General features: G+C 43.6%; 2 protein-coding genes across 3 annotated transcripts in view; one reads left to right on the top strand and one right to left on the bottom strand.

The window, feature by feature from the left end:
* Positions 1 to 27,022, top strand: part of LOC128700223 (maltase 2) — a gene marked incomplete at its 3' end in the record, with an annotated part of 226,798 nt that overhangs the window by 32,673 nt on the left and 167,103 nt on the right. Inside the window, 1 exon segment of one of the 2 annotated variants that reach the window (XM_070100803.1) lies at positions 12,899 to 13,099. 2 annotated transcript variants of the gene reach the window in all.
* LOC128704842 (uncharacterized) lies at positions 5,639 to 8,986 on the bottom strand. Its single transcript, XM_070100652.1, has 2 exons — positions 8,766 to 8,986; positions 5,639 to 8,613 (listed from the first exon to the last, which is right to left on the bottom strand). Exon 2 carries the CDS (start codon positions 7,835 to 7,837, stop codon positions 5,639 to 5,641), a length of 2,199 nt encoding a protein of 732 aa, XP_069956753.1. The 5' UTR covers positions 7,838 to 8,613; positions 8,766 to 8,986.

Raw genomic sequence — 27,022 nt, 5'->3', positions numbered from 1 at the left:
TGCACGGTCAGCAGTACATGACCTATCAGTTTCATATAGGGTGTTCCATTTACGGACTATTTTGCTGCAATAGCTACCCACCTTCACACCCGTTGAGAACAACGTTGGTCTACTCTGCTCGGTAACAAACTTCAATCTATTAAACCGAGTATAGGTTACTGGCCGTCTTCTTATCACCAGTGTCGAGGTTGGGAGACTACTCTCTCCCGTCTTCGTATTGGCCATACTCGTCTTACTCATGGTTATCTCATGGAGAGGCGCCCTGCTCCTCTCTGTGAGAATTGTCAGATTCCATTATCGGTTAGCCACATTCTATTAGACTGCCCACTTTATTAACGAGCATGCAGAATATACCTCCAATGTCGTCTTCGCTCTGCTGCTCTCTCTTTACCTTCCCTTCTCGCTGATGGACCCACCTTTTATCCGGACTCTCTCATTGACTTTTTGACAACAACTGACTTCACAAACTCTGATGATACCTTCAGCCCTTTCTACCTCAATTTCTTGCTGCCCTCTACCCCCCCCCCCACACACACACTATCCCCTGCCCCGCTGTTTTCTGTAACCTACTGATCATCCCTCTCCCCTTCTACCGCCCAATACCCTCGCTTCCTTCCCTACCCTGCAGCGCTGTATAGCCCTTGTGGCTTAGTGCTTCTTTTTTATTATAATAATAATAATACGATGTACAAAACAAAATGTATGTTTAAAGACATTGTCACGATAGACTGAAAACATCTGTAAGTTTGAGGACAAATGCAGACATATAAAATCAAGTTACGACACTAGAAGGTCTCGTTTTGGCCATCAAGAACAAGAAGAGGCTCCCAGATCTGTCCAAAGAAAAGTTAGAAAATATGTTTACAAATTTACTGGGGGATTAGGATCCAGGAGGACGTAATGTGCGCTACAACTACAAATTTTACAATTGCTAATTACCAACTGAACAGTGAGCATTAGTTATCATGATCAGAGATAGCTCTGCTGCTGTAACTACAAACACTGAAGATGGACACAACGAGCATAACTCTGCTGTTGTGTAATTACAAATACTGAAGACGGAACACAGTGAACATAGCTCTATTGTTGTAATTACACCCACAGAAGACGAGAGACAACCATCACATCTCTGCTGCTGTAACTAAAGCAGCCACAAACAGACGCTCACAGCTTGGCACTAAAATAGAAACGGAACTTCTTAAAAAAAAATTATGAACTAGTTTTAACGATACTGGAAGTAGAGAAAAGCAAGAAGGGACATGATAACGTCATTTCAAATACTCCGGGACATACAGAGGGTGAACGAGAGGACAGACGAAAATTTTACACCGTAGTAAAAGCTGTGTTAAGAGATAGGCTCAAGAGCATTAGATCAACACCAGCACACTCAGCAAGATAATTGACTACACATAAACATGATGTCCCCACTAGTACGTTCGCAAGAATAATGAGCAAGCAATAATTAAACACTTTATAATCAAAACATTATGAGTGCGCAGAGCCATGTTAACAACCTCCCACGACCACTAATACAAAAACAATCCTAGAGATAAAGTAGTTTATACTATAATAATATTAAATACATTTAAAGACAAAAGTTCATAGATTAATTACTAGTAAGATTAATACATTTGGTCATCAATAAATACTGATCTGTGAGATGGAAAACTTGTTTATGTCAACCACTCATGGACAGTGGTGAAGCATGCTGTGACTGTCTCACTCATGTACAGTGGTGAAGCATGTTGTGACTGTCTCACTCATGGACAGTGGTGAAGCATGTTGTGACTGTCTCACTCATGGACAGTGGTGAAGCATGCTGTGACAGTCTCACTCATGGACAGTATTGATGCATGCTGTGACTGTCTCACTCATAGACAGTGGTGAAGCATGCTGTGACTGCCTCACTCATGGACAGTGGTGAAGCATGCTGTGACTGCCTCACTCATGGACAGTGGTGATGCATGCTGTGAGTGTCTCACTCATGGACAGTGGTGAAGCATGCTGTGACTGTCTCACTCATGGACAGTGGTGAAGCATGTTGTGACTGTCTCACTCATGGACAGTGGTGAAGCATGCTGTGACTGTCTCACTCATGGACAGTGGTGATGCATGCTGTGACTGTCTCACTCATGGACAGTGGTGATGCATGCTGTGACTGTCTCACTCATGGACAGTGGTGATGCATGCTGTGACTGTCTCACTCATGGACAGTGGTGATGCATGCTGTGACTGTCTCACTCATGGACAGTGGTGAAGCATGCTGTGACTGTCTCACTCATGGAAGGTTGTGAAGCATGCTGTGACTGTCTCACTCATGGAAGGTTGTGAAGCATGCTGTGACTGTCTCACTCATGGAAGGTTGTGAAGCATGCTGTGACTGTCTCACTCATGGAAGGTTGTGAAGCATGCTGTGACTGTCTCACTCATGGACAGTGGTGAAGCATGCTGTGACTGTCTCACTCATGGACAGTGGTGAAGCATGCTGTGACTGTCTCACTCATGGACAGTGGTGAAGCATGCTGTGACTGTCTCACTCATGGACAGTGGTGATGCATGCTGTGACTGTCTCACTCATGGACAGTGGTGATGCATGCTGTGACTGTCTCACTCATGGACAGTGGTGATGCATGCTGTGACTGTCAGTGGAACGCCTTCCAACTGAACAAAAGAAACTAATGGAAAAATAAATAAAGAAATGATTTAGGAAAAACAAGAAAAAAGATTTTAGAATTTTACTTAAAATTTAAATATAATAAAAAAAAAATTGGCCTTCAGTTCTTGTAGTTGGGTAGGAGTAGGTATGGCCCTGGATAGTTCCTCTGATGTTATTTATGTAGGTTATCCTGGGCAGATGGTAATCCGATGTTCTGGAATCTCCTACCACTTGGATGGAGCACAAGTAGAATAGGTAAGGGCCGGTAGTTGTAGAATGTTAATAAGTATTATTAACACACGTCTTGCCCCTTTATCTGGCGTCTATCCTGGAAGACCACGCCAGGAACAGAGCTGACAAATAAGAGAAAATAAAACTGGTTACCCATAGTCATGATAATATAACATTTAAGAAAGAAAAAGAATGATAAATGCCAAAATCATTACTGGTAACCAGCAAACACTAGAAAAGAACAAACAGTAATACTCCTGGTAGATCACCCCACCTGATTAGGAGAAGAGTGGAGGCGAAGTGACTCTCCAAACTTCAATCCACACCAGGTAAGGTCAATATTACCATGAGTAGAAACTAACAAATCGGACACCAGGAACTAGTTTTGCCCCAGCCCGCCAGAGAGGGGGGGGGGGTGTGTGCGCGCGCAACGTAACTCGCTAATGGTTCCTGGTAGCCCGAACAATCTTAACCCCACTTACACCTACTTTTCCCTCACAATACCCCCTTCCAAAACTTATGGACGGAGTCAATAAGTCAACGAACAGAGGGAAAAGCACTAAATACAACCTCGGCTCAGCCAATCTGAAAAGTGGTTTTCGGAGCCAGAAATATAAACGACTTTAAACTTATAGGGCTGAATAGCCAGAGCCCATCTCAAGAGTCTGCTATTTGACCCTTTAAAGTTTTCCAAGTACATCAGTGGCTTGTGATCTGTTTCAAGCACAAAGGGTTTACCGTATAGGTAGTATTTAAATCTAATTATACCCCATACTAAAGCATAACATTCTTTCTCCACAGTGGAATATCTTTCTTCTCTGGGCAGAAGCTTCTTACTGGCGAAAGATACTGGGAAAGGTGTCTCCTCATAATATTGAAGTAGTACAGCCCCGAGTCCAGAATGGGAGGCATCTGTTCGGAGACAAAATATTTTATTAATATCTGGTAATTTTAGGACAGGGGGGTTTGAAAATATACTCTTAATTTCTTCGAAACTTTGGTTGGCTTCCTCAGAACAACTAAGAGGTTCCTTGACACCCTTTTTCAAATAGTCTGTAAGAACTGAAGTTAAGCTTAGATTTGGTACGAAATTTCTATAGAAGTTTACAGATCCAAGGAAACTTAATAACTTTTTAGTAGCAGGGAACGTACTTTCTAAAACAGCTTTGGTCTTATTAGGAAGTGGTGAAAAGTTATCAGAGATAATGAACCCAAGGTATTGTACCTTATGATAGCCAAGAAAGCACTTTTGTGGTTTAACTGTAAGTCCATGAGTTTAGTCTTTTCAAAACAAGCGATAGTGTATTTAGATGGTCTTCCCAGGCATTTGTCATGATATAAATATTATCAAAATACACTGATACATTCTTTAGATCAGAAAGAACTATTCTCATAAGCCTAATATACGTGGCACATGCGGTAACCAAGCCGAAAGGCATTGTGCGATATTGCATTAGACCTCTATGAGTAGGGAAAGCAGTGTATGTTTTCGAGTCTGGGTGTAATGGCACTTGATGGTATGCTTGGGAGATTTCTAATTCCGAGAAGAATTTGCAGTCATGGAATTTATACAAGTCATGATCAATTACTGGCATGGGTTCTGCATCCCATTTAGTTATAGTATTTAAATAACGAAAATCTTGGGCAAGTCGGTAAGAATTATCGGGTTTCTTAACCATAACTGGTGAACAGAAAGCTGATTTCGAAGGTTCTATGATATTTAAGTTAAATAGTTTGTCAACCTCATTATCAAAAGTTTTCCGTAAGTGAACGGGAACAGGGTAGATTTTCCGCTTTACTGGTTCATGATCCGACAATTCAATCTTGTGTACAATAGTGGTGGTAAGTCCTGGTACCTCTGTGAATACGTCAGAAAATGAATTTACTAAGGCACTTACTTGAGACTTTTGTTTATTTGACAAGTCGTTGTTAATGTTGACATTTGACTTGTTTGGTGAGGGATCATGCGTTAAGATATCCAGTAGTTCCTTCGATTCTGTAAAAGACTCGTCATCTATAATACAAACTCTACATTCGTACGAATCACCACTTGTATCCAAGCTGAAAGAAGTATCTTCGTCAAAGGCATTTACGCAAAGATTAACTTCTCTATGGTACCGTTTCAAAATATTGACGTGATACATTCTCTCTCTACCCTTGACATCCAAGATATAATCTACCTTATTGCAGACCTTCACTACTTTATACGGTCCGCGCCATGTAATTAGCAATTTGTTGGATTTGTCAGGTAGGAGAACTAAAACTTCATCACCAACATTAAACGTACGCTTGGAACTTTTATGGTCAAAATAGGTCTTGTACGTTTCCATAGACATCTCTAGGTTTTTACTGACCAAATCGGCGGTTTCTTCCAACCTTTCCCTTAGATCTAAAAGAAACTGATAGCTGTTTTGAACCTCAGGTTTGATATCTTTGGACCAAAGTTCATTCAAAATAGATAGTGGACCACGAGCTTGTCTCCCATAAAGCAATTCAAAAGGGGAATAACCAAGGGAATCACTTGGAATCTCGCGCATTGCGAAAAGAGCACATGGTAAAAATCTATGCCAATCCGTTGGTTTAAGAATACATAGTTTTTTTAGTATTGACTTTAGGATGGCATGTTGTCGCTCCACTCTTCCGTTACACATCGGATGGTAAGGTGTAGTGAAAAGAGGTTTAACACCCACAAGTTGATAAACGTGTTCCATTAATTCTGAAGTGAATTGAGCCCCTTTATCCGACAGAATTTCACGAGGTATACCTACACGTGAAAAAATAGAAAAAAGCTTCTGCAACTTCTATGGACGTAATGGATTTTAAGGGTACCGCCTCTGGGAAGCTGGACGCGTAGTCAATCATAGTTAAAATATATTTATGACCTCCTGATGAGCGAGGTGTGATAGGACCAACTATATCTACTGCAACCCTTGCAAAAGGGACCGAGAAAATTGGCATCTTTACCATAGGAACTCTCCTAGTTCTACCCTTCTGCGTGGAAAGTTGACATACGTGACATGATCTGCAGTACTTATAGATGTCAGAGGACATGCTAGGCCAGAAATATAGGTCCTTGATTTTATTATAGGTCTTCCTATGTGAAAAATGGCCAGAGACTGGCAAGTCATGAGAAATCTTTAAAATAGTTTCACGGCAATCCTGCGGAATGACTAACAGGCTTCGACCAACGTCATTGGGCTTGTCCGCAGACACTATAGTCTTGTACAAAAGATCGTGTTTGAACTCAAACTTGTAAGAAAACTTCTTTCTCTGGGTCACCTTGCCATTTAAAGCTAACTTCCGAGATTCCTCTAAGGAAGGACAAGTCTTTTGAAGACCCTCCAAATCTATATGAGACAGCTCGATTGGCTTTCCTTTGGAAAGAACTAATGGGTGGATAGGTTTTACCTTAGACTGAGCTCTGGTAACGACGTTAATCGAGTCTAGTTGTTGTACCGATTGTGCCACACGTGGTTTTCCACTGGTGTCTGCGTTGTCCAGGTCAAGTGACTGACTTACTAAAGGTGTTACCGGAGTTTTGTATCCATCAGCTCTCTGATTTAGGTTATCCAACTGAATCTCATCTGGAACTATCTGTGAAGAAACAGAGATATTAGGTTCCAACCTTTCCTTGGAAACTCCAAATTCCAAACAGTCCTTCTCAGATGGGAAAGCAGCCCCTTGTATGTTCCCAACCAAAACAGAACACGAGGTTATCGGGGCAACTACGGCATCTACCCATCCTGAGAACCATTTGCACCTAACAAAACATCTGACTGTTGGAAAAGAATCGCTTCTTCCTAAATAGTCAGTTAACTTAGTGGACTTATAACGTGAAGAATCTAGGTTAGGGAAGAGCTTACTCGAGATAACAATACAGGAACATCCAGTGTCTCTAAGAATGGTTGACACATTCATACCATTGACTGTACCTTCACTAAAAGGTGCGTTTATGTTTGATTCAGTGAAACATTTACCGACATTTTCACCTTTTTTTCTAGGACAGTCGGGCCTTCTATGACCCCACTCATTACAGTTGAAACACTTTACTGTGAAGGTCGTGGAATTCTTAGGTACGGAGGGTTTGGATCCCTCAGATTGCTTAGGCACAACAGGCTTATATCTGCTACGCTCTTTAGGGTAGTTATTATGAGCGCACGCATATATATCAGCAGCTTGTGCCATTTCTGCAGACGTATGAAAGTTTCGTTCTTTAATGAATATTCGTAAGTCAGAGTTTACAGAAGAAAGGAATTGATCTCTTACCATCAGGTCTCGTAAAGATTCGAAATCGTGGTCAACCTCAGCACTATCAATCCACGAATCAAATAATCTGAAAAGTGTTAAGAATTGCATGTAATTTTGATGAGTTATTTTAATGTGTCTAAACTCCGACCTGTAATGATGAGTAGTTTTTTTGAAAGCCTGTAGTATAGCTTTCTTCAGCAGGCTATAACTAGAAATAACATCAGAGGGTAGAGTGGAATAGACGTTTAATGCTGAACCTGACAGTAGTAAGCCAAGCCTAGTAGCCCAAGAATCAACTGGCCAGTCACAGAGAGTAGCAGTACTCTCGAATCTAGTAATATATGCCGCTATGTCATCTTGTTCTGAGAAAGGTGGTATTTGAGGCATCCTAATATTAGGTTCTTGGGAAGGGTATTCCAGTACCCCTTCATCTATTTTCTGCTTAGATAGTTCTACCTTCTTGGCTTCTAATTCCAATCTTGATTGTTCTAACTCAATTTCCTTCATTTTGAAGGCTACCTCTCTTGCCTGAACTCTATCTTCTCTAGCTATCCTTTCCTGTTCGATTTTATCCTCCCGAGCTAGTCTTTCCTGTTCCTTTTTCTCTTCAATAGCCATTTTAGCAGTAATGTAACTATCAAGGCTTTGTCCAGTAAATCCCATTTCCTTTCCAGCTTTCAACCAGAAATCTAAAGAATCCATCTTGTAAAAAGAAATATTAAGCACCCAACTTCAACTGACAATTAAAATTAACAGTAACGTCTGTTACAAAAGAGGGACACAGTCCGCACACTTTAAACTTCCCAAAGTAGAAAATGAAATAAATATTTCTCCCTGGAAGAATACACTTGTGGGCTCAATAGCCTTCACTAAGCACAATACACACGGTTCACACAGGAGGGGTTATTATCAAAGTTCCCCAGGTCCAACAAATAGGTAAACTTCTAAACCGAACCTTAGAACCAAACAACGGTAAGTCAACCAGACTACCAGTAATGACTTGACACCTCAACTAACTCACCCTTTTCTATCTTAAATGTTATACTCACAACCAGTTGAACCATCAGGACGATGTTGCTTCAAGAGTCGGATCCTGGCAGGGTCGCCATTGTCAGTGGAACGCCTTCCAACTGAACAAAAGAAACTAATGGAAAAATAAATAAAGAAATGATTTAGGAAAAACAAGAAAAATGATTTTAGAATTTTACTTAAAATTTAAATATAATAAAAAAAAAATTGGCCTTCAGTTCTTGTAGTTGGGTAGGAGTAGGTATGGCCCTGGATAGTTCCTCTGATGTTATTTATGTAGGTTATCCTGGGCAGATGGTAATCCGATGTTCTGGAATCTCCTACCACTTGGATGGAGCACAAGTAGAATAGGTAAGGGCCGGTAGTTGTAGAATGTTAATAAGTATTATTAACACACGTCTTGCCCCTTTATCTGGCGTCTATCCTGGAAGACCACGCCAGGAACAGAGCTGACAAATAAGAGAAAATAAAACTGGTTACCCATAGTCATGATAATATAACATTTAAGAAAGAAAAAGAATGATAAATGCCAAAATCATTACTGGTAACCAGCAAACACTAGAAAAGAACAAACAGTAATACTCCTGGTAGATCACCCCACCTGATTAGGAGAAGAGTGGAGGCGAAGTGACTCTCCAAACTTCAATCCACACCAGGTAAGGTCAATATTACCAGGAGTAGAAACTAACAAATCGGACACCAGGAACTAGTTTTGCCCCAGCCCGCCAGAGAGGGGGGGGTGTGTGCGCGCGCAACGTAACTCGCTAATGGTTCCTGGTAGCCCGAACAACCTTAACCCCACTTACACCTACTTTTCCCTCACAGTGACTGTCTCACTCATGGACAGTGGTGATGCATGCTGTGACTGTCTCACTCATGGACAGTGGTGAAGCATGCTGTGACTGTCTCACTCATGGAAGGTTGTGAAGCATGCTGTGACTGTCTCACTCATGGACAGTGGTGAAGCATGTTGTGACTGTCTCACTCATGGACAGTGGTGAAGCATGTTGTGACTGTCTCACTCATGGACAGTGGTGATGCATGCTGTGACTGTCTCACTCATGGACAGTGGTGAAGCATGCTGTGACTGTCTCACTCATGGACAGTGGTGAAGCATGCTGTGACTGCCTCACTCATGGACAGTGGTGAAGCATGCTGTGACTGTCTCACTCATGGACAGTGGTGAAGCATGCTGTGACTGTCTCACTCATGGACAGTGGTGAAGCATGCTGTGACTGTCTCACTCATGGACAGTGGTGAAGCATGCTGTGACTGTCTCACTCATGGAAGGTTGTGAAGCATGCTGTGACTGTCTCACTCATGGACAGTGGTGAAGCATGCTGTGACTGTCTCACTCATGGAAGGTTGTGAAGCATGCTGTGACTGTCTCACTCATGGACAGTGGTGAAGCATGCTGTGACTGCCTCACTCATGGACAGTGAAGCATGCTGTGACTGTCTCACTCATTGACAGTGGTGAAGCATGCTGTGACTGTCTCTCTCATGGACATTGGTGAAGCATGCTGTGACTGCCTCACTCATGGACAGTGGTGAAGCATGCTGTGACTGTCTCACTCATGGACAGTGGTGAAGCATGCTGTGACTGTCTGACTCATGGACAGTGAAGCATGCTGTGACTGTCTCACTCATGGACAGTGGTGAAGCATGCTGTGACTGTCTCACTCATGGACATTGGTGAAGCATGCTGTGACTGCCTCACTCATGGACAGTGGTGAAGCATGCTGTGACTGTCTCACTCATGGACAGTGGTGATGCATGCTGTGACTGTCTCACTCATGGACAGTGGTGAAGCATGCTGTGACTGTCTCACTCATGGACAGTGGTGATGCATGCTGTGACTGTCTCACTCATGGACAGTGGTGAAGCATGCTGTGACTGTCTCACTCATGGACAGTGGTGAAGCATGCTGTGACTGTCTCACTCATGGACAGTGGTGAAGCATGCTGTGACTGTCTCACTCATGGACAGTGGTGAAGCATGTTGTGACTGTCTCACTCATGGACAGTGGTGAAGCATGTTGTGACTGTCTCACTCATGGACAGTGGTGATGCATGGACAGTGGTGATGCATGTGGTGAGCATGCTGTGTGATGCTGTCTCACTCATGGACAGTGGTGATGCATGATGTGACTGTCTCACTCATGGACAGTGGTGCATGCTGTGACTGTCTCACTCATGGACAGTGGTGAAGCATGCTGTGACTGTCTCACTCATGGACATTGGTGAAGCATGCTGTGACTGTCTCACTCATGGACAGTGGTAATGCATGCTGTGACTGTCTCACTAATGGACAGTGGTGAAGCATGCTGTGACTGCCTCACTCATGGACAGTGGTGATGCATGCTGTGACTGTCTCACTCATGGACAGTGGTGATGCATGCTGTGACTGTCTCACTCATGGACAGTGGTGATGCATGCTGTGACTGTCTCACTCATGGACAGTGGTGATGCATGCTGTGACTGTCTCACTCATGGACAGTGGTGAAGCATGCTGTGACTGTCTCACGTATGGAAGGTTGGGAAGCATGCTGTGACTGTCTCACTCATGGACAGTGGTGAAGCATGCTGTGACTGCCTCACTCATGGACAGTGGTGAAGCATGCTGTGACTGTCTCACTCATGGACAGTGGTGAAGCATGCTGTGACTGCCTCACTCATGGACAGTGGTGAAGCATGCTGTGACTGTCTCACTCATGGACAGTGGTGAAGCATGCTGTGACTGCCTCACTCATGGACAGTGGTGAAGCATGCTGTGACTGTCTCACTCATGGACAGTGGTGAAGCATGCTGTGACTCTCTCTCATGGACAGTGGTGAAGCATGCTGTGACTGTCTCACTCATGGACAGTGGTGATGCATGCTGTGACTGCCTCACTCATGGACAGTGGTGATGCATGCTGTGACTGCCTCACTCATGGACAGTGGTGAAGCATGCTGTGACTGCCTCACTCATGGACAGTGGTGAAGCATGCTGTGACTGCCTCACTCATGGACAGTGGTGATGCATGCTGTGACTGTCTCACTCATGGACAGTGGTGAAGCATGCTGTGACTGTCTCACTCATGGACAGTGGTGATGCATGCTGTGACTGCCTCACTCATGGACAGTGGTGAAGCATGCTGTGACTCTCTCTCATGGACAGTGGTGAAGCATGCTGTGACTGTCTCACTCATGGACAGTGGTGATGCATGCTGTGACTGCCTCACTCATGGACAGTGGTGATGCATGCTGTGACTGTCTCACTCATGGACAGTGGTGAAGCATGCTGTGACTGCCTCACTCATGGACAATGGTGAAGCATGCTGTGACTGTCTCACTCATGGACAGTGGTGAAGCATGCTGTGACTGCCTCACTCATGGACAGTGGTGAAGCATGCTGTGACTGTCTCACTCATGGACAGTGGTGAAGCATGCTGTGACTCTCTCTCATGGACAGTGGTGAAGCATGCTGTGACTGTCTCACTCATGGACAGTGGTGAAGCATGCTGTGACTGTCTCACTCATGGACAGTGGTGAAGCATGCTGTGACTGTCTCACTCATGGAAGGTTGTGAAGCATGCTGTGACTGTCTCACTCATGGACAGTGGTGAAGCATGCTGTGACTGTCTCACTCATGGAAGGTTGTGAAGCATGCTGTGACTGTCTCACTCATGGACAGTGGTGAAGCATGCTGTGACTGTCTCACTCATGGACAGTGGTGAAGCATGCTGTGACTGTCTCACTCATGGAAGGTTGTGAAGCATGCTGTGACTGTCTCACTCATGGAAGGTTGTGAAGCATGCTGTGACTGTCTCACTCATGGACAGTGGTGAAGCATGTTGTGACTGTCTCACTCATGGACAGTGGTGAAGCATGCTGTGACTGTCTCACTCATGGACAGTGGTGAAGCATGCTGTGACTGTCTCACTCATGGACAGTGGTGAAGCATGCTGTGACTGTCTCACTCATGGACAGTGGTGATGCATGCTGTGACTGTCTCACTCATGGACAGTGGTGAAGCATGCTGTGACTGTCTCACTCATGGACAGTGGTGAAGCATGCTGTGACTGTCTCACTCATGGACAGTGGTGAAGCATGCTGTGACTGCCTCACTCATGGACAGTGGTGAAGCATGCTGTGACTGTCTCACTCATGGACAGTGGTGAAGCATGCTGTGACTGTCTCACTCATGGACAGTGGTGAAGCATGCTGTGACTGTCTCACTCATGGACAGTGGTGAAGCATGCTGTGACTGTCTCACTCATGGACAGTGGTGAAGCATGCTGTGACTGTCTCACTCATGGACAGTGGTGAAGCATGCTGTGACTCACTCATGGACAGTGGTGAAGCATGTTGTGACTGTCTCACTCATGGACAGTGGTGAAGCATGCTGTGACTGTCTCACTCATGGACAGTGGTGAAGCATGTTGTGACTGTCTCACTCATGGATTTGGAGCTCCTCTTTGTCAGTACACTCTCCGCCCCCACTTCACCACACAACCCACTTACAATACACTCTCCGCCCCCACTTCACCACACAACCCACTTACAATACACTCTCCACCCCCACTTCACCACACAACCCACTTACAATACACTCTCCGCCCCCACTTCACCACACAACCCACTTACAATACACTCTCCGCCCCCACTTCACCACACAACCCACTTACACTATCAACACCATTATCTGTCAGTTAATACTGTTATCAGTCGTCATATGCAGATAATTCTTATTTACCTGTGATTCATATTTGCTGTGGGAGGGCTAATAGAGACTTGATTCGCGCTGTTCAGGAGTGTTTTATACTGTACATACCTCAGTTCGCACCGGGTTAAACAGGTGTGAGGTTCACACACGTCAAGTATATACCTCGATACTCAGACGTAAAGTGCACCTACGTGACGTACACACATCATAACTCAGTAAATCTTCAGGTGAGCCCCAAATTAGATTTTTTTTAGATTTTGCCACCGAAGTGGCTAGTTTATTGTGCACCCCATATCCATCCTGTGGACGGTAGCGCGAGAGCATGTGGATACACAAAAGGCCTAGGAACTAGGCCCCAAAGGGTTAACAGGAATACATATGGATTTATATCTACATATCTATAGTTCACTTATCTGTTACAAGCAAATTTAGGAAATTTGCTTAGTATATCTGGTATCTTATTTTTATTAATAAGATATCTTGACATGTCACATAGGTTATTATACTGTCTATCTCTGTATTCCTCAATAAGTGGACAATTAAGCACATAGTGTTCAAGAGAGTGACCATATGCCTGATCACATAATTTACATTTAGTTTGATCATCATCTGTGTGTCTCCCAAACTGCCAGAAGTACTTGTAACCAAGCCTAAGCCTGGCCACTACAACATCAGTCAGTCTGTTCACATTGCAAGTTGCTCCATAAACATACTTATCTACGTTCATTTTATCATAGTGGGTTATAGATCTACTCAGGCTTCTAACTGCATTCCTATAACAATCATCTTCATTATTTACTTCTCTCCTAATATTATTCCTAATGCTAGACACAGTTATACCAAAGTTATATTCTACGTTCTCCTTCTGGATACTCTTCTTGGCTAACATATCAACTTTATCATGAAGGAGTAATCCAATGTGTGATGGGATCCATAGCAATTGTACATTAATTCCTTTGTCCCTAATTTTTGAGTATCTATACCTGGCTTCCCCAATGAGCATGTTGTTGGAGTCATTATATGAGCCAAGAGCCTTCAATGATGACATAGAATCAGTAATGATGATAGAGTCAAGCTCAGTGTCATAGGTTAGCTTTAGCGCCATTAGGATTGCAAACAATTCAGTTTGCAGTGTAGACGCCCAGTTGTTAATTCTTATGCCTAACTCAACAAATTTATTATCGTTCTTAACTAGGGAGGTGGCAACAAGAGCAGATGCAGCCCTGCCAGAAGACTCCTGTTTAGATCCATCAGTGTATATAACTTGTGATAACTTATTACTACCAGCTAGGCGAAAAATTTCTTCTTGAGCAGTTGCTCTAACAAGAGATTTAAGGAAGGGATTACTAGCAATGAGCTTCTTGGGAGGGACTTGTAGGTATGTGATATTAAATGAACACATCTTCCATGGAGGGGTGAAATGCTCTTGTTGCCTACAGTGATACAGTTCATGCAGGTTATAAAACTTAATGCAATTGCACGTTTTCACAATCCATTTAGATCTGTGTGTATTTACCTCTAGACACTTGGTAAGATTCACTGTGACAGTGTCTGGTTCGTTTCTCAACATTCTAATACCGAGTACAGTGTTAATTTCAACAATCCTATCACTGATACTAGAAATACCAAGCTCCTTCCTCATGTTAAGAACTTTTGTAGATCTGGGATAGCCAAGAATAATCCTGAGAGCTTCATTTTGCATTAACTCCAAGGGTCGGAGAGAACTTTCTCTAGCTAATGTCAACATGGGAGCAGCATAATCAATTAAGGACCTAACATAGGCTATGTACATCATTCTCACGATTCTCACATTAGCACCATAGTTGGGATTGTAGCCAGCAACAGCTTTGAGAGCATTTAGCCTAGCTTTACATTTCTTGTTTAGTTGTGGTATAGTGGATTTGTTAAAGGGTACATCTACACCAAGATATCTGTAAGTTTTAACGTAGCTAATGATTTCACCCTGCAAATAGATGGGTGGGGGATGTCGTTTGCTTGTTAATATCTTTGTTTTAGAGGAAGATATTATGAGGCCTAGTCGATTACAAATTGCTTGAACTTCATTAAGAATGGTATTCATCTTCTTATGCCCTATTGTATGGATCATGATATCATCAGCATAGCTTATAGCTATATGTTTAGGTGAGGCAGGTAGAGCATTTAGGAGAGCATTAATCAGAATATTAAATAGCATGGGACTAAGAACTCCTCCCTGCAGTGTACCTAAAGACATTTCTTTAGAATCACTTCTGAAGCCTTGGTAAAGGACAGAGGATACTCTATTTGACAGGTATCCTATTATCCAGCAGAGTAAGCTACCACCAATATTCATTTTGGCTAGTTCATGTAGTATAACGGTTCTGTTCGCAATATCAAATGCAGATTTTAGATCAAGAAAAGTGGTAAAACTAGTAGAGGTGTGTACAGTGAGAAAGGTGGAAATACAGTTCTGCACACTTTTACCTTTCATGAACCCATAGAGGTAGGGGGAAAGTTGATGTCTGATTCTGTAGTACAATCTGTTAAGCATCATTCTTTCAAAAGTTTTGCAAAGACAACTAGTTTTTTTTTTTTTTTTTTTATTTTATTTAAAAAACACAATACACAACATACATTTGTGCTATATTTAGATTACATAAACAAAGAAACATGATCCATTAAATAATAAAAACAAAACTCCACATTCCTTATCCCAGCACACACTCAACTATAAATGCTTGATTCCCCCTCCAAAATGCCCAACCAGCACACACAACATACATGTAACTAAAACCAGCCCACACCTGAACATACAGGTGCGTTTATTATATCCATAAACTACAGCCAGTCTCTTATAACACAAAAGACAATATAATCCAAAGAATGTCACACTTATTTACATTATATATGAAACTTTATAAACAAAGACATTCTCATATAATCCAATGCGTTACACACTCATTAGTATTGTATATTAAACGTTATACACAAGGACATAATTACAATATAATAAAATTACAATATAATAAAGGTGACAAAATAGCCATTTCCACACCTTACCACAGAGAAACTAAACACTATTAAAATAACAAAGATACACACTCATGTTACATAGCACATTATTATCAGTGTGTTAACAATGCTTTGAGTGTTCCTTCTTGTAGTTGTCTCACAAAGATCATTTACCTTATTAAAACTATGATCATCAATGACCTCTTGTCTTTCAACACATGGTTAAACTAAAACATTCACACACAAGAAAACTCTCCAGTTACACCACATCTAACATGTCATCCCTCCCATACAACTCTCATGACAATCCTACCACATTTACATATCCTTCATTATGGTCATAATTCGCTCTAGAAAAGGAAAATGGTCCCTTAGTACTTAAGTAGCCAAATTACTGAGTCCCTTTACCGTTATATTTCTATATGCCTCCGGGAACGCAGTCGCCCACCTGTTACCATAAATGAGTTTATTTCTGCATACTGTGCGATAAATTCCTGCCGCAATTGCCCTTACCCTAATCCCCCCGCCTTTTTCCTTCAAGCCCCAGGAATAAAACAAGAAATCTGTCACAATGTACAGAATGGCTCTTTTTACAACCTCAGACACCCCTCTTACCTCTAAAGTTAGGGCACGCAGGAGCTCTACATTGCCCCCACCCATTAACTTGAAAACTCTAGCCAGCCACACCCTTACCTGCCCCAACTCTCTACAAAAATATACTGCATGAAAAGCTGTTTCCGATTCCTCACAATGTTCACATTTCGCCTCCTTTACCAAACCCATCACACACAAAGCCTGCTTCGACGCTAAAATCCCCATTACAAACCTATAAACTAACTCCCTTACCCTAGGCATTAATTTAAGTTTCTGGAAATCATGCCAAATCGTACCCCAATCATACAAAGGGTATACCGCCACCCCTTGCATCACTTCTGGTTTCCTACTCATCTCTACTAACCTTCCCACCTTGAGCTTTTTTACCTCACCTATTACTAACATGACCCTTAGCATATTCTCACATTCCATCAAGTCCTTTCCTCCCCACCAACGACGTACATCCCTCATCACCCGCCCAACCCTCACCCCTTTTACCCCCCCCTCCCTTACGTACTTTTGTTTAACATACATTGCCTTGACCCTCGGCCCTAGCATCAAAAGCCCTACTCCCCCTCGGCGCACATTCGTCATAACCACCTCTTTACTTAGCCATGCTCGTCCAAAACCCCATATATAACGAAGCACCCTTCTCTGTATCTCCTTTATCTCCTGTTCCCGTAAAGGATACACCACTGCCACGTTCCACACCTTACTATAAACCAAAGAATTTATTATTATTGCCCTTTGCATTAGAGTAACATCCTTCGCTCTTAGATTCCTAATCCGTTGTACAACTTTCTCTCCCACTAATTCCGAATTCCTCCGTCTAGCCTCTTGCTCATCTGCCATATAGATAATCCCACAAATTTTCAGCTGTTCAGTCACATCCCATCCAAACTCCACCCCCATTCTACCCCCCACCCAATCTCCTATCTCTAATAATTTCGATTTAGCTCTGTTGACACGCATGCCTGACGCCTCTCCAAAAAACCTCATTACTCTCTCCACCTTTCGCAAACCTTCGACATCATAGATCAGTATTGTTGTGTCATCTACATAACCAACTACCTCTGTGAACCCCTTACCCTCCTCCTGTAACGTTGTTGCTTCCTCAACCATTCCATAAAACGGGTGTTGCATACATGCAAACAGAATTTGAGACATAGGACACCCTTGTCTCAAACCTTTCTCCATTTTCAACACGCTACCCAACCTACCATTAATTTGCACCTGAATCGTAGCTTCTGCATACAAGGTCTTCACCCATTTTACTATTCCCTCCCCAAAACCCATAAGCCTTAAAGTGTCAACCATGTACTCTCTATTCACACCGTCATAAGCATTCTCCCAATCAATGCCCAAAATTCCACCACTCTTACAACCCTGCAAAAATTCCCTAATACGACTATGTCCATCCCTCATACTACGACCCGGAATTCCCAACTGACCCTTGTGCACCATACCACCTATTACCTTCTTCATCCTGTTCCCTAAAATCTTCGCAAAAATCTTATAATCTGTACACATTAAAGATATGGCCCTGTACGTGCTCAGTGTTCTCCCCTCGCTTTTTTTCTTTACAAGCACGACCACACCCGTCCTCTGTGACGTTCCCAATTTCCCTTCCTTCAGCATACAATTCAATACCTGAACCAAACAAACATTTATGGTTTCCCAATGCACTCTGTAAAAATCATTGGAAAGCCCATCAATTCCCGGTGCTTTCCCCTTACTTAAATTGAACACTGCCTCTTTCACTTCTTCCATACTTATTATTCCCTCCAATCCCCCTCTGTCCTCCCCACCTTTCCCCAAGACCTTCACCCCTCCTCTTTCTTTATTAACTATCCCCACATTACCTTTTTCCCATTTCCTTTTAAACCAATAGTCCGCATAATTACTTATCCCCTCAGTTGTCACCAACATTTGCCCCTTAGTATAACCTTCCAAATCGTCACTAACCTCTAAAAGTATTATAGTGGACTCCTGTTGTCTAATGCGAAAACTTCTTAACACACTACCCGACGGTTTATCTCCCCATAGCACGGCATCCATACCTGCCCTTACCCTTAATTCATCAAATCTTTCATTATGTATGTCCCTTAGTCTCCCTCTTAGCCCTGATATTTCTTCAAAAGTCTTCCCCTCATCTCTTGCGTAACACTCATTGAGCTGCTGTTCCAAATAATTCTGTAAACCATACCTCCACCTCGCCTCCTCCCTTCCTTTATATTTATAAAACCCCGCGATACCAGGTTTAGCCCTATTTTCCCACCAATCCAAAATACTCCCTACCCCATCCCTTGCCCTCCACAATTGTCCCCACCAGTCTCTAAACTCGGCATTCACCACCTCACTCCTCACCAGCCTCGCATTTAACTTCCAGAAACTTGAATATACCTTTACCACTCCCTCCCAATCCATTTCTACCAAAACTGCCCTATGATCCGAAAACCCTACATCTACTGTTTTTACCCCTCCTACCCTAACTGCCTCCGTTATATAAATCCTATCTAACCTCGCTGAATAATTTCTCCTAACAAAAGTGTAATCCACTCTCCAAGCCCCACTCCCCTCCACGTCCCTCACCCCTGCATCCTGTAAAACATTGCGTAACGACCGTAATACACAACCCGCCCCCCTTGGCTCCACGTCCCCCCCCCTTATAACACAGTTCCAGTCCCCCCCTATTACAGTTACTAGAGGTAAACCCCTTAAAAAATACACTAAAACGTCTCTCACAAAATCCTCTTTTACTTTAATTATATTCTCTGCTGGCATATAAACCCCAATGAAACATACTCTAGATGCTCCCCACTCACCATCCACCCTCACTACCCTCCCCCCCCCTTCTTCCCACTTTATAATACGTAAGGGACCATTTTCCTTCACAGCCACTGCCACTCCCCCTTTTAACCTAACAGACCCACTTACATACAATTTATAACCCTTTAATGCCAAAGCACAGCCTATCTTATAATTATGTTCTTGTATAAAGCATACATCCACATTATATCTCCTCAAAAACCATTCCATCCATACTCGTTTCACTTCATTCTTCAATCCATTTACATTTACAGTTACTATCGTGAATTATTTTAAAAGTGGTGGTTTACCCTTTCTTCTTGGCACACACCCTCCTATACCGTCCTGTTGTATGGCATCTTTCTTGACAGCTTGCTTATTCACCCCCCCTATCCCTTCATTATCCCTAGAACCATTGAACCCTACATTACCCCTTCCCTCTTTCCCCTTATGACATACATCCTTTCTCCAAGATTTTACTCCTGTTCTTTGTCCTGGAGTAAGAACATCGTCCATCTCAGACGTTCCTGCAGTTCTCTTACGAGAACTCCCCTCCCCACACACCTCGTCACCTGTCTTTTCCGCCCTATGGACCTCTGCCACAACGTTGTGCACATTAACATTAGTGCACACAGTATTCCTAACCTCTTGATCTTGCTGCACAGTTGCCTGCACCAGGTTACACCCTTCATCCACCTGTCCCTCCTCAACGTCATGCAAAAAGGAACTAAGTACTTCCTCCAGCAAGCCATCCTGTTGGCCCGTACCTTCCTCATCAGACGTCGATGTCGTCTGTCCCTTATCAACTGTTAGTGTTACACTTTCCTCCATAGTCGCCTCAGCCCTATCCACTTCGTCACTCCATCGGCAAGGAATCTTGTTTTGCCTTACTCCTTCCTCCGACACCCCCAGATCATTCCTCTGATGTAAGATCACTGGTACCTGTTCCCTCCGTCCAGCTTTTTTATAGCATTGGGCCGCCATATGTTCAAAAGAACCACATAATCTGCAAGTCTTCCGCTGCCCTGAGTAGTACACGTAGACCTGCGTTCGGAAGACCTCCATAAATACGTATGATGGAATTGGCTGCCTCAACGTCATTTTAAGCGTAAATGATCCTTCAGGTAGCCCCTCATAAGGTCCATTTTGCCACACCCCCATCACTGCTGAGTGGATTTTCCCATAGCTGTTAAACACCGCCGTCACATCATGCTCCGTCGCCTCAAAAGGCACGTTTCGTACCTTCACCCACGTCACATAACTGGACACATCATGTAAGCAGACTTCCACCATAGTGTTCACTGCTAGCCTCTTCTCTTGATATTTGTTGACTATGCTTGTGTAGAATCCTGCGTCTTTAAACTTGATGAAAATTCTCGACACACCATTTACTGCTACTCCATATAATTCTTCGGTCGGTATTCCATATACCTCACTGATGATGGAATGCAGTAACACGTGCATAGTTGTTCCTGTAAGCGTGCCACGCACCAGTTCCACACAAACAGTGCTCACCCGGCGTGCAATGCGATCCGCCATGTTGTATGCACAAAACAGGAAAACTGCGCAGTAAACCAGTTGTATCAGGAGCTACTGCGCAGCCTGTCCGCACGGCACAATAGCGATGCGAACAATGTACAACTAGTTAAGGAGATCGGCCTAAATTTATCAGGCTGTTGGGGCTTAGGGATAGGCACAATGAGCCCCAAATGAACTGGTAAGCGACTAGTAATGATGGTGTGTGTGTGTGTGTGTGTGTGTGTGTGTGTGTGTACTCACCTAGTACTCACCTAGTTGAGGTTGCAGGGGTAGAGTCCAAGTGTACTCACCTATTTGTGGTTGATATTGTCCTCCTCGCTTCCGAGCTGAGTGGACGTGCTGCGCAGGCGCTCCCGCTTCAGTTGATTTTCTGCGCAGTTTAACTGTTTTGAGCAATCAAAATGGCGGACAGACACGGACGTAGGGTGAATACTGTCTGTGTGGAATTAGTACATGGAGCCCTAAGCAGTTCTACCATGCAGGTGCTACTCCCTACGATTATTCGTGATGTGTATGGGATACCCAATGAAGAACTTTATGGTGTGGCTGTCAACGGAGTTAAGAGGATTTTCGTCAAATTTATAAATGCTGGATTTTACTCAAGTATAGTTGAAAAGTACCACGAGAAGAGGATGGCCGTGAACGCAGTAGTGGAGGTATGTCTACATGATGTATCCAGCTATGTGACATACGTAAAAGTAAGGAATGTGCCCTTTGAAGCTACAGAGTATGATGTGGTTTCGGTATTCCGTCGTTATGGCAAGATTCATGCTGCGGAGTTGGGAGTGTGGAAGGAGGGGGCTTATGTGGGACTGCCCGAAGGATCCTTCAATCTGAAGATGACGCTAAGACAATCAATTCCTTCATATGTGTTGTTGGAAGATTTCCGAACGCAGGTATACGTATACTATGCAGGACAGAGGCGGACTTGTAGGCTGTGCGGATCATTTGATCATATGGCAGCCCAATGCCGCAGGAAACCAGACAGGAGGGAAAAAATGCCAACAACGGTGGATCAGCAGTTGGATCCTGTGGTACAGGAGACAGTTGCGGCAGAAAGGCAGGCATCATACAGTTGGAGTGAGGAAGTGGATAAAGCAGAAGAGGAGACGGTCTCTTGTGCGACGTTACCTGTGGGGACGGGGCCTGAGCAGACGACGACGACGACGACGACGACGACGGAAGATGACGGTGAGCCTGTACTGCAACAGGATGGAATGTTGGATGAGGTTTTGAATAACTTCCTGAGTGAGGTGGAGGGGAGTCTGGATGATGAGCGGCATGGACGCTCATTGGAGGATGCTACAGTCTTATCGGGACGTGGGAAGACCGTGTGCAATGAGGGGAAGATGCACACGGTAGTGGCTGAGGTGCACAGAGAGTGCATGGAAGAGGAGGCTACGTGTGGAGATGGAGGTTCACGAAAGAGAACAGCTGGAACGTCGGATATGGATGACGTTTTAACTCCAGGGCAGAGACCTGGGAAGAAGGCTTGGAAACCAAGGTTGGATCTCACGGAGAGTGGGTGTAGTGGTGCTGACGCACTGAAAGGTTCAAAGGTTAAGGGGGGGGTTGGGGGACTGGACAGGCAAGGTGACAAACGGGGATCTAGTCAGCAGCCAGGTCAGGCGGGTGCAATTCCAAGGCGGCGGGGAAAGCCGCCTCTACTGTCATAATTCAAGGTTGTAACGATCAATGTTAATGGCCTGAGAGCTGAGGTTAAAAGAGTATGGGTGGAATGGTTTTTAAAGAGATTTAATGTAGATATATGTTTCATTCAGGAGCACAATTATAAGTTTGGTTGTGAGTTGTCTTTGAAAGGATATAAGTTGTATGTGAGTGGCTCTTTGAGGTTGAAAGGTGGGGTTGCTGTGGCTGTAAAGGAAACCAGTCCATTGCGTATTGTGGGGTGGGAGGAGGGGGGAGGGAGGGTCGTGAGGGTGGAGGGGGAGTGGGGTGCAACGAGGGTTTGTTTTATAGGAGTGTATATGCCGGCGGAGGGCAACGCACGAGTTAAGGAGAACTTTGTGAGAGAATTTTTGATGTACTATTTAAGGGGTTTACCTTTAGTCACTGTAATAGGGGGAGATTGGAATTGTGTTATTAGGGGGGGGGATGTGGAACCGAGGGGGGCGGGGTGTATGTTGGGCTTGTTACGTAATGTGTTTGGAGACGTGGGGGTATCGGATGTTGTGGGGAGGGGGGGTTGGCAGGTTGAGTATACGTTTGTCAGACGGGGTTATGCTGCAAGATTAGATAGGATCTATGCAACGGAAGCTGTACGTGTGTTGGGAGTCAGGACTTTTGATGTGGGGTTTTCTGATCATAGGGCAGTTATAGCAGATCTTGATTGGGAAGGTATGGTTAGGATACAATCGGGTTTCTGGAAATTAAATGCAAGACTCGTGAGGAGTGAGGAGGTGAGTATGGCTTTTGGGGAATGGTGGCAAACTTTTTGGGATTCTAGAGTGGTAGGGTCGTGTGTTTTAGAATGGTGGGAAAGGCACGCTAAGCCGGGTATAGCAGGTTTCTATAAGAGGAAGGGAAGGGAGGAGGCAGGGTGGAGGTATGGGTTGCAAAACTATTTTGAATATCAGCTGAATGAGTGTTATGAGGAAGGGGGGGGGCGGCAGTACGGTCACATGGTGCAACTCAAGGAAAGGTTGGCTGAGTTACATAATGGTAGGTTTGATGCACTACGTGTAAGAGCGGGAATGGAGGCTGTGCTGTGGGGTGATAAACCTTCGGGAAGTGTTTTGCGAGGTTTTCGGGTAAGGCAGAAGGATTCGACTATTTTAAACTTGGAGGTAAGTGAAGATATGGGTGGTTATCACAAGGGACAGGTACTGAATACTACAGAAGGCATGAGCAATTATGCTGATTTCTGGTTCCGAAAGAAGTGGGAGAAGGGGGAGGAGGGCGATGCTATTGAGGTGTGGGGGGGGAGGGGTTTAGGGTCATGTGAAGAGGAGGGCATGGGGATGGGAGGTGAGATTAGCATGGGGGAAGTTGAGGAGGCTGTTTTCAATATGAGTACTGGAAAGGCGCCGGGTATAGATGGGATATCAAATGATTTTTATAGAATTCAATGGGAGCACATTAAGTACTGTCTGGTGAGGGTCATGAATTGTATGCGACGAGAGGGAAAGTTAGAACAAACTCAGAGAACGGGTGTAGTCGTCTTAGTACGCAAAAAGCAAGAGGGAAGAGTATTGAGTGAGTACAGAGCTATTTCGCTAATGTGTGCCGACTACAAGATTTTCGCGAAGATATTGGGCAATAGGATGAAGAAGGTGTTAGATGGGGTTATTCATGAGGGGCAGATGGGTATTCCGGGCAGAAGCATGAGAGATGGGCATGGCCGCATTAGGGATTTTTTGGAGGGTTGCAGCGGGGGAGGGCTGTTGGGCATTGATTGGGAAAATGCATACGACTGTGTAGATAGGAATTTTCTGAGGGCTAGTTTGTTGCATCTCGGTTTTGGCATGGGAGTGGTGAGGTGGGTTGATACAATGTATTCGTCCGCAATGGTGCGAGTACAAATTAATGGTAGGTTGGGAAGGCCTGTAAGGATGGAGAGGGGTTTGAGACAGGGATGTCCCCTGTCTCAGATATTGTTTGCGTGTATGCAGCATCCTTTTTATGGGCTCGTTGAGGGGAGGGGGAATTTAAACCGGGAAAAGGATGGGTATATAGATGTGGTGGGGTATGTGGATGATACCACTATTCTTCTGGAAGGAGTGGAGGGATTGCGTACGGTGGAAAGTGTGTTGGAGCTTTTCGGGAGGGCATCAGGCATGCGGGTGAACAGAGCAAAATCAAGTTTGCTGGAGGTGGGTGCCTGGGTGGGGGGGGGCTTGGGGTTGGAGTTTGGGTGGGAAGTAGTGGATAGGCTAAAAATTTGTGGAGTTATATATATGGCAGATGCGCAGGAGGCTAGGCAGGTGAATTCGGAGGTGGTGGTGGAGAAGGCAGTAAAAAGGTTAAGGAGTTTACGGGCGGGGGACGTCACCCTACAACAGCGGGCGATAATTGTAAATTCATTAGTTTATAGTAAAGTATGGAGTATGGCCGTGGTGTACCCAATGAGGACTCCAGACATACATGAGATTCAGAGGAGGGCATTACGTTATGTTTGGGGTTTCGGGAGGGCATGGCTAAGCAAGGAGGTGGTGATGTCAAATATACGCAGTGGAGGAGTAGGTCTTTTAGCGTTGGGGCCGAGAGTAAAGGCTTTATATGTGAAACAAAGGTTCGTTAGGGAGGGGGGGGAAAGAGGGGTTAGAGTGGGAAAAGTGATGAAGGATGTGCGGAGATGGTGGAGCGGAAAAGAATTAATTGAATGCGAGGATATGCTGAGGTTATTGTTATTGATTAGGGAGGTGGAAAAACTTAGGGTGGGGCGTTTGGTGACGATGAGTAGAAGGCCGGAAATCATACAGGGGGTATCGGTTTATCCCTTGTATGATTGGGGTATGATATGGGATGACTTTCGAAAGCTTAAGTTAATGCCGAGAGTAAGGGAGTTTGTATATAGGTTTCTAATGGGGATATTAGCATCGAAAGCTGTTTTGTGTTCAATGGGATTGGTGAGGGAACAGACCTGCGATCACTGTGGAGAACAGGAAACAGCTTTTCATGCGGTTTATTTCTGTGAAGAGTTGAGGGAGGTAAGGGTGTGGTTAGCGAAGGTTTTTAGGTTGATGGGTGGGGGTAATGTAGAAACCCTGAGAGCCTTAACATTAGAAGTACGAGGGGTCTCCAGAGAAGTGAAAAGGGCAATTATGTATGTAGTGGTGGATTTTCTGTATATTTCCTGGGGGATGAGGGACACGGGAGGAGGAAGAATTAGGATTAGAGCAATTGCGGCGGGCATATATAGAACGGTTTGCAGAAACAAACTTATTTACGGGGAACAGTGGAGGACACGTTTTCCGGAGACCTACTGCAAACTTACGGTCAATGGCCTCATTCAGTTGGCGGGATAATTATACGTAAAGGACTGGTTTCCTTTATAAGCGGGTTGCGTTAGTTTTTCGGAGGGAGAGAGCATAAGGTAAAGGACTGGTGAAGGAATGTGAGGGTCGGGAAGGTATGTACTGAGTGGTGCTGTGTTGACATGTAAGTTTTGTGTGAAAGATTTTGATTAGCCCAAAATTTGTATAAATTAGGTACTTGAGATTAAAAGAGTTATAGAAATCATTGTCCATGTTAGTCTAACAGTTGTAGCAAAGATAATTTTCTGGTATGTAATTTCGCAGTTTTTTTACTGTAAATTTGTAGGGAATGTCTTTTTGCTTAAACGAGGTTTATATTCGTTTTACATAATTGTTTTCCATCACTTTTGTAATGTTATTAAGTTTCGTAGCTGAGGCAACGTATGCTGTAAGAACTTTTGCAGTTGTTGATGCTTTATATGCTTATGCAATTTTGTGTAATGCTTAATTTTGTTATAGGGAAATGTTTTAGGATAATTACTAGACTTTGTTCTTAAGTTAAATCTCATAATCAGTTGCATGTATATAGTAAAGTTACGAAAATTTATGTTTGATCACTGCTGTGATCAATATGTGTGTGAATGATGTGAATGTATTTATAAATGATTTTCATGGGGGGCGGTCCCCCCTCCAACAGTTTTGTGTGTATGTGTCAGATATATTATCATTTTGTATAATGTGTGTCAGTGCATGGTGTGTATGTATTTTGCGTGTTTCATAATTATTTTCTTGCACTTGATATAATTCTTGGTAATCTTGTCCAGTGCCTGTATTATTGTGGTTTTTAATAATTTATACCACCTTGTAATTATGATGTTATGTAGTCCAAGTATAAGGATACATGTTTGATGATATTTCATTTCTTTATGTATTAATGTTTAAGGCTTACTTTGTTATAATGTTATACGTACGGTTGTATGCTTTTAAATAATATTTCATCATGTATGGTTTAGGGAAATAAGAGTTGGCTTAGGTGTAAATATCGGGTATGTGCTGCAGCGTACCTTATAAGGTGTATTATGCTCATGTATTATGTTTTGTATACCCGTTTAGTGAAGGATGGAGTTTTATATATTTAATATGTTGTTATATGACGTTTTAAATAAAATATAAAAAAAAAAAGTAATGATGGTGTGTGTGTGTGTGTGTGTGTGTGTGTGTGTGTGTACTCACCTAGTACTCACCTAGTTGAGGTTGCAGGGGTAGAGTCCAAGTGTACTC

Source organism: Cherax quadricarinatus, chromosome 74, assembly GCF_038502225.1.
Source record: "Cherax quadricarinatus isolate ZL_2023a chromosome 74, ASM3850222v1, whole genome shotgun sequence".
In the NCBI taxonomy this organism is placed as follows: Eukaryota; Metazoa; Arthropoda; class Malacostraca; order Decapoda; family Parastacidae; genus Cherax; species Cherax quadricarinatus.
This window is presented reverse-complemented; position numbering and strand designations above follow the sequence as displayed.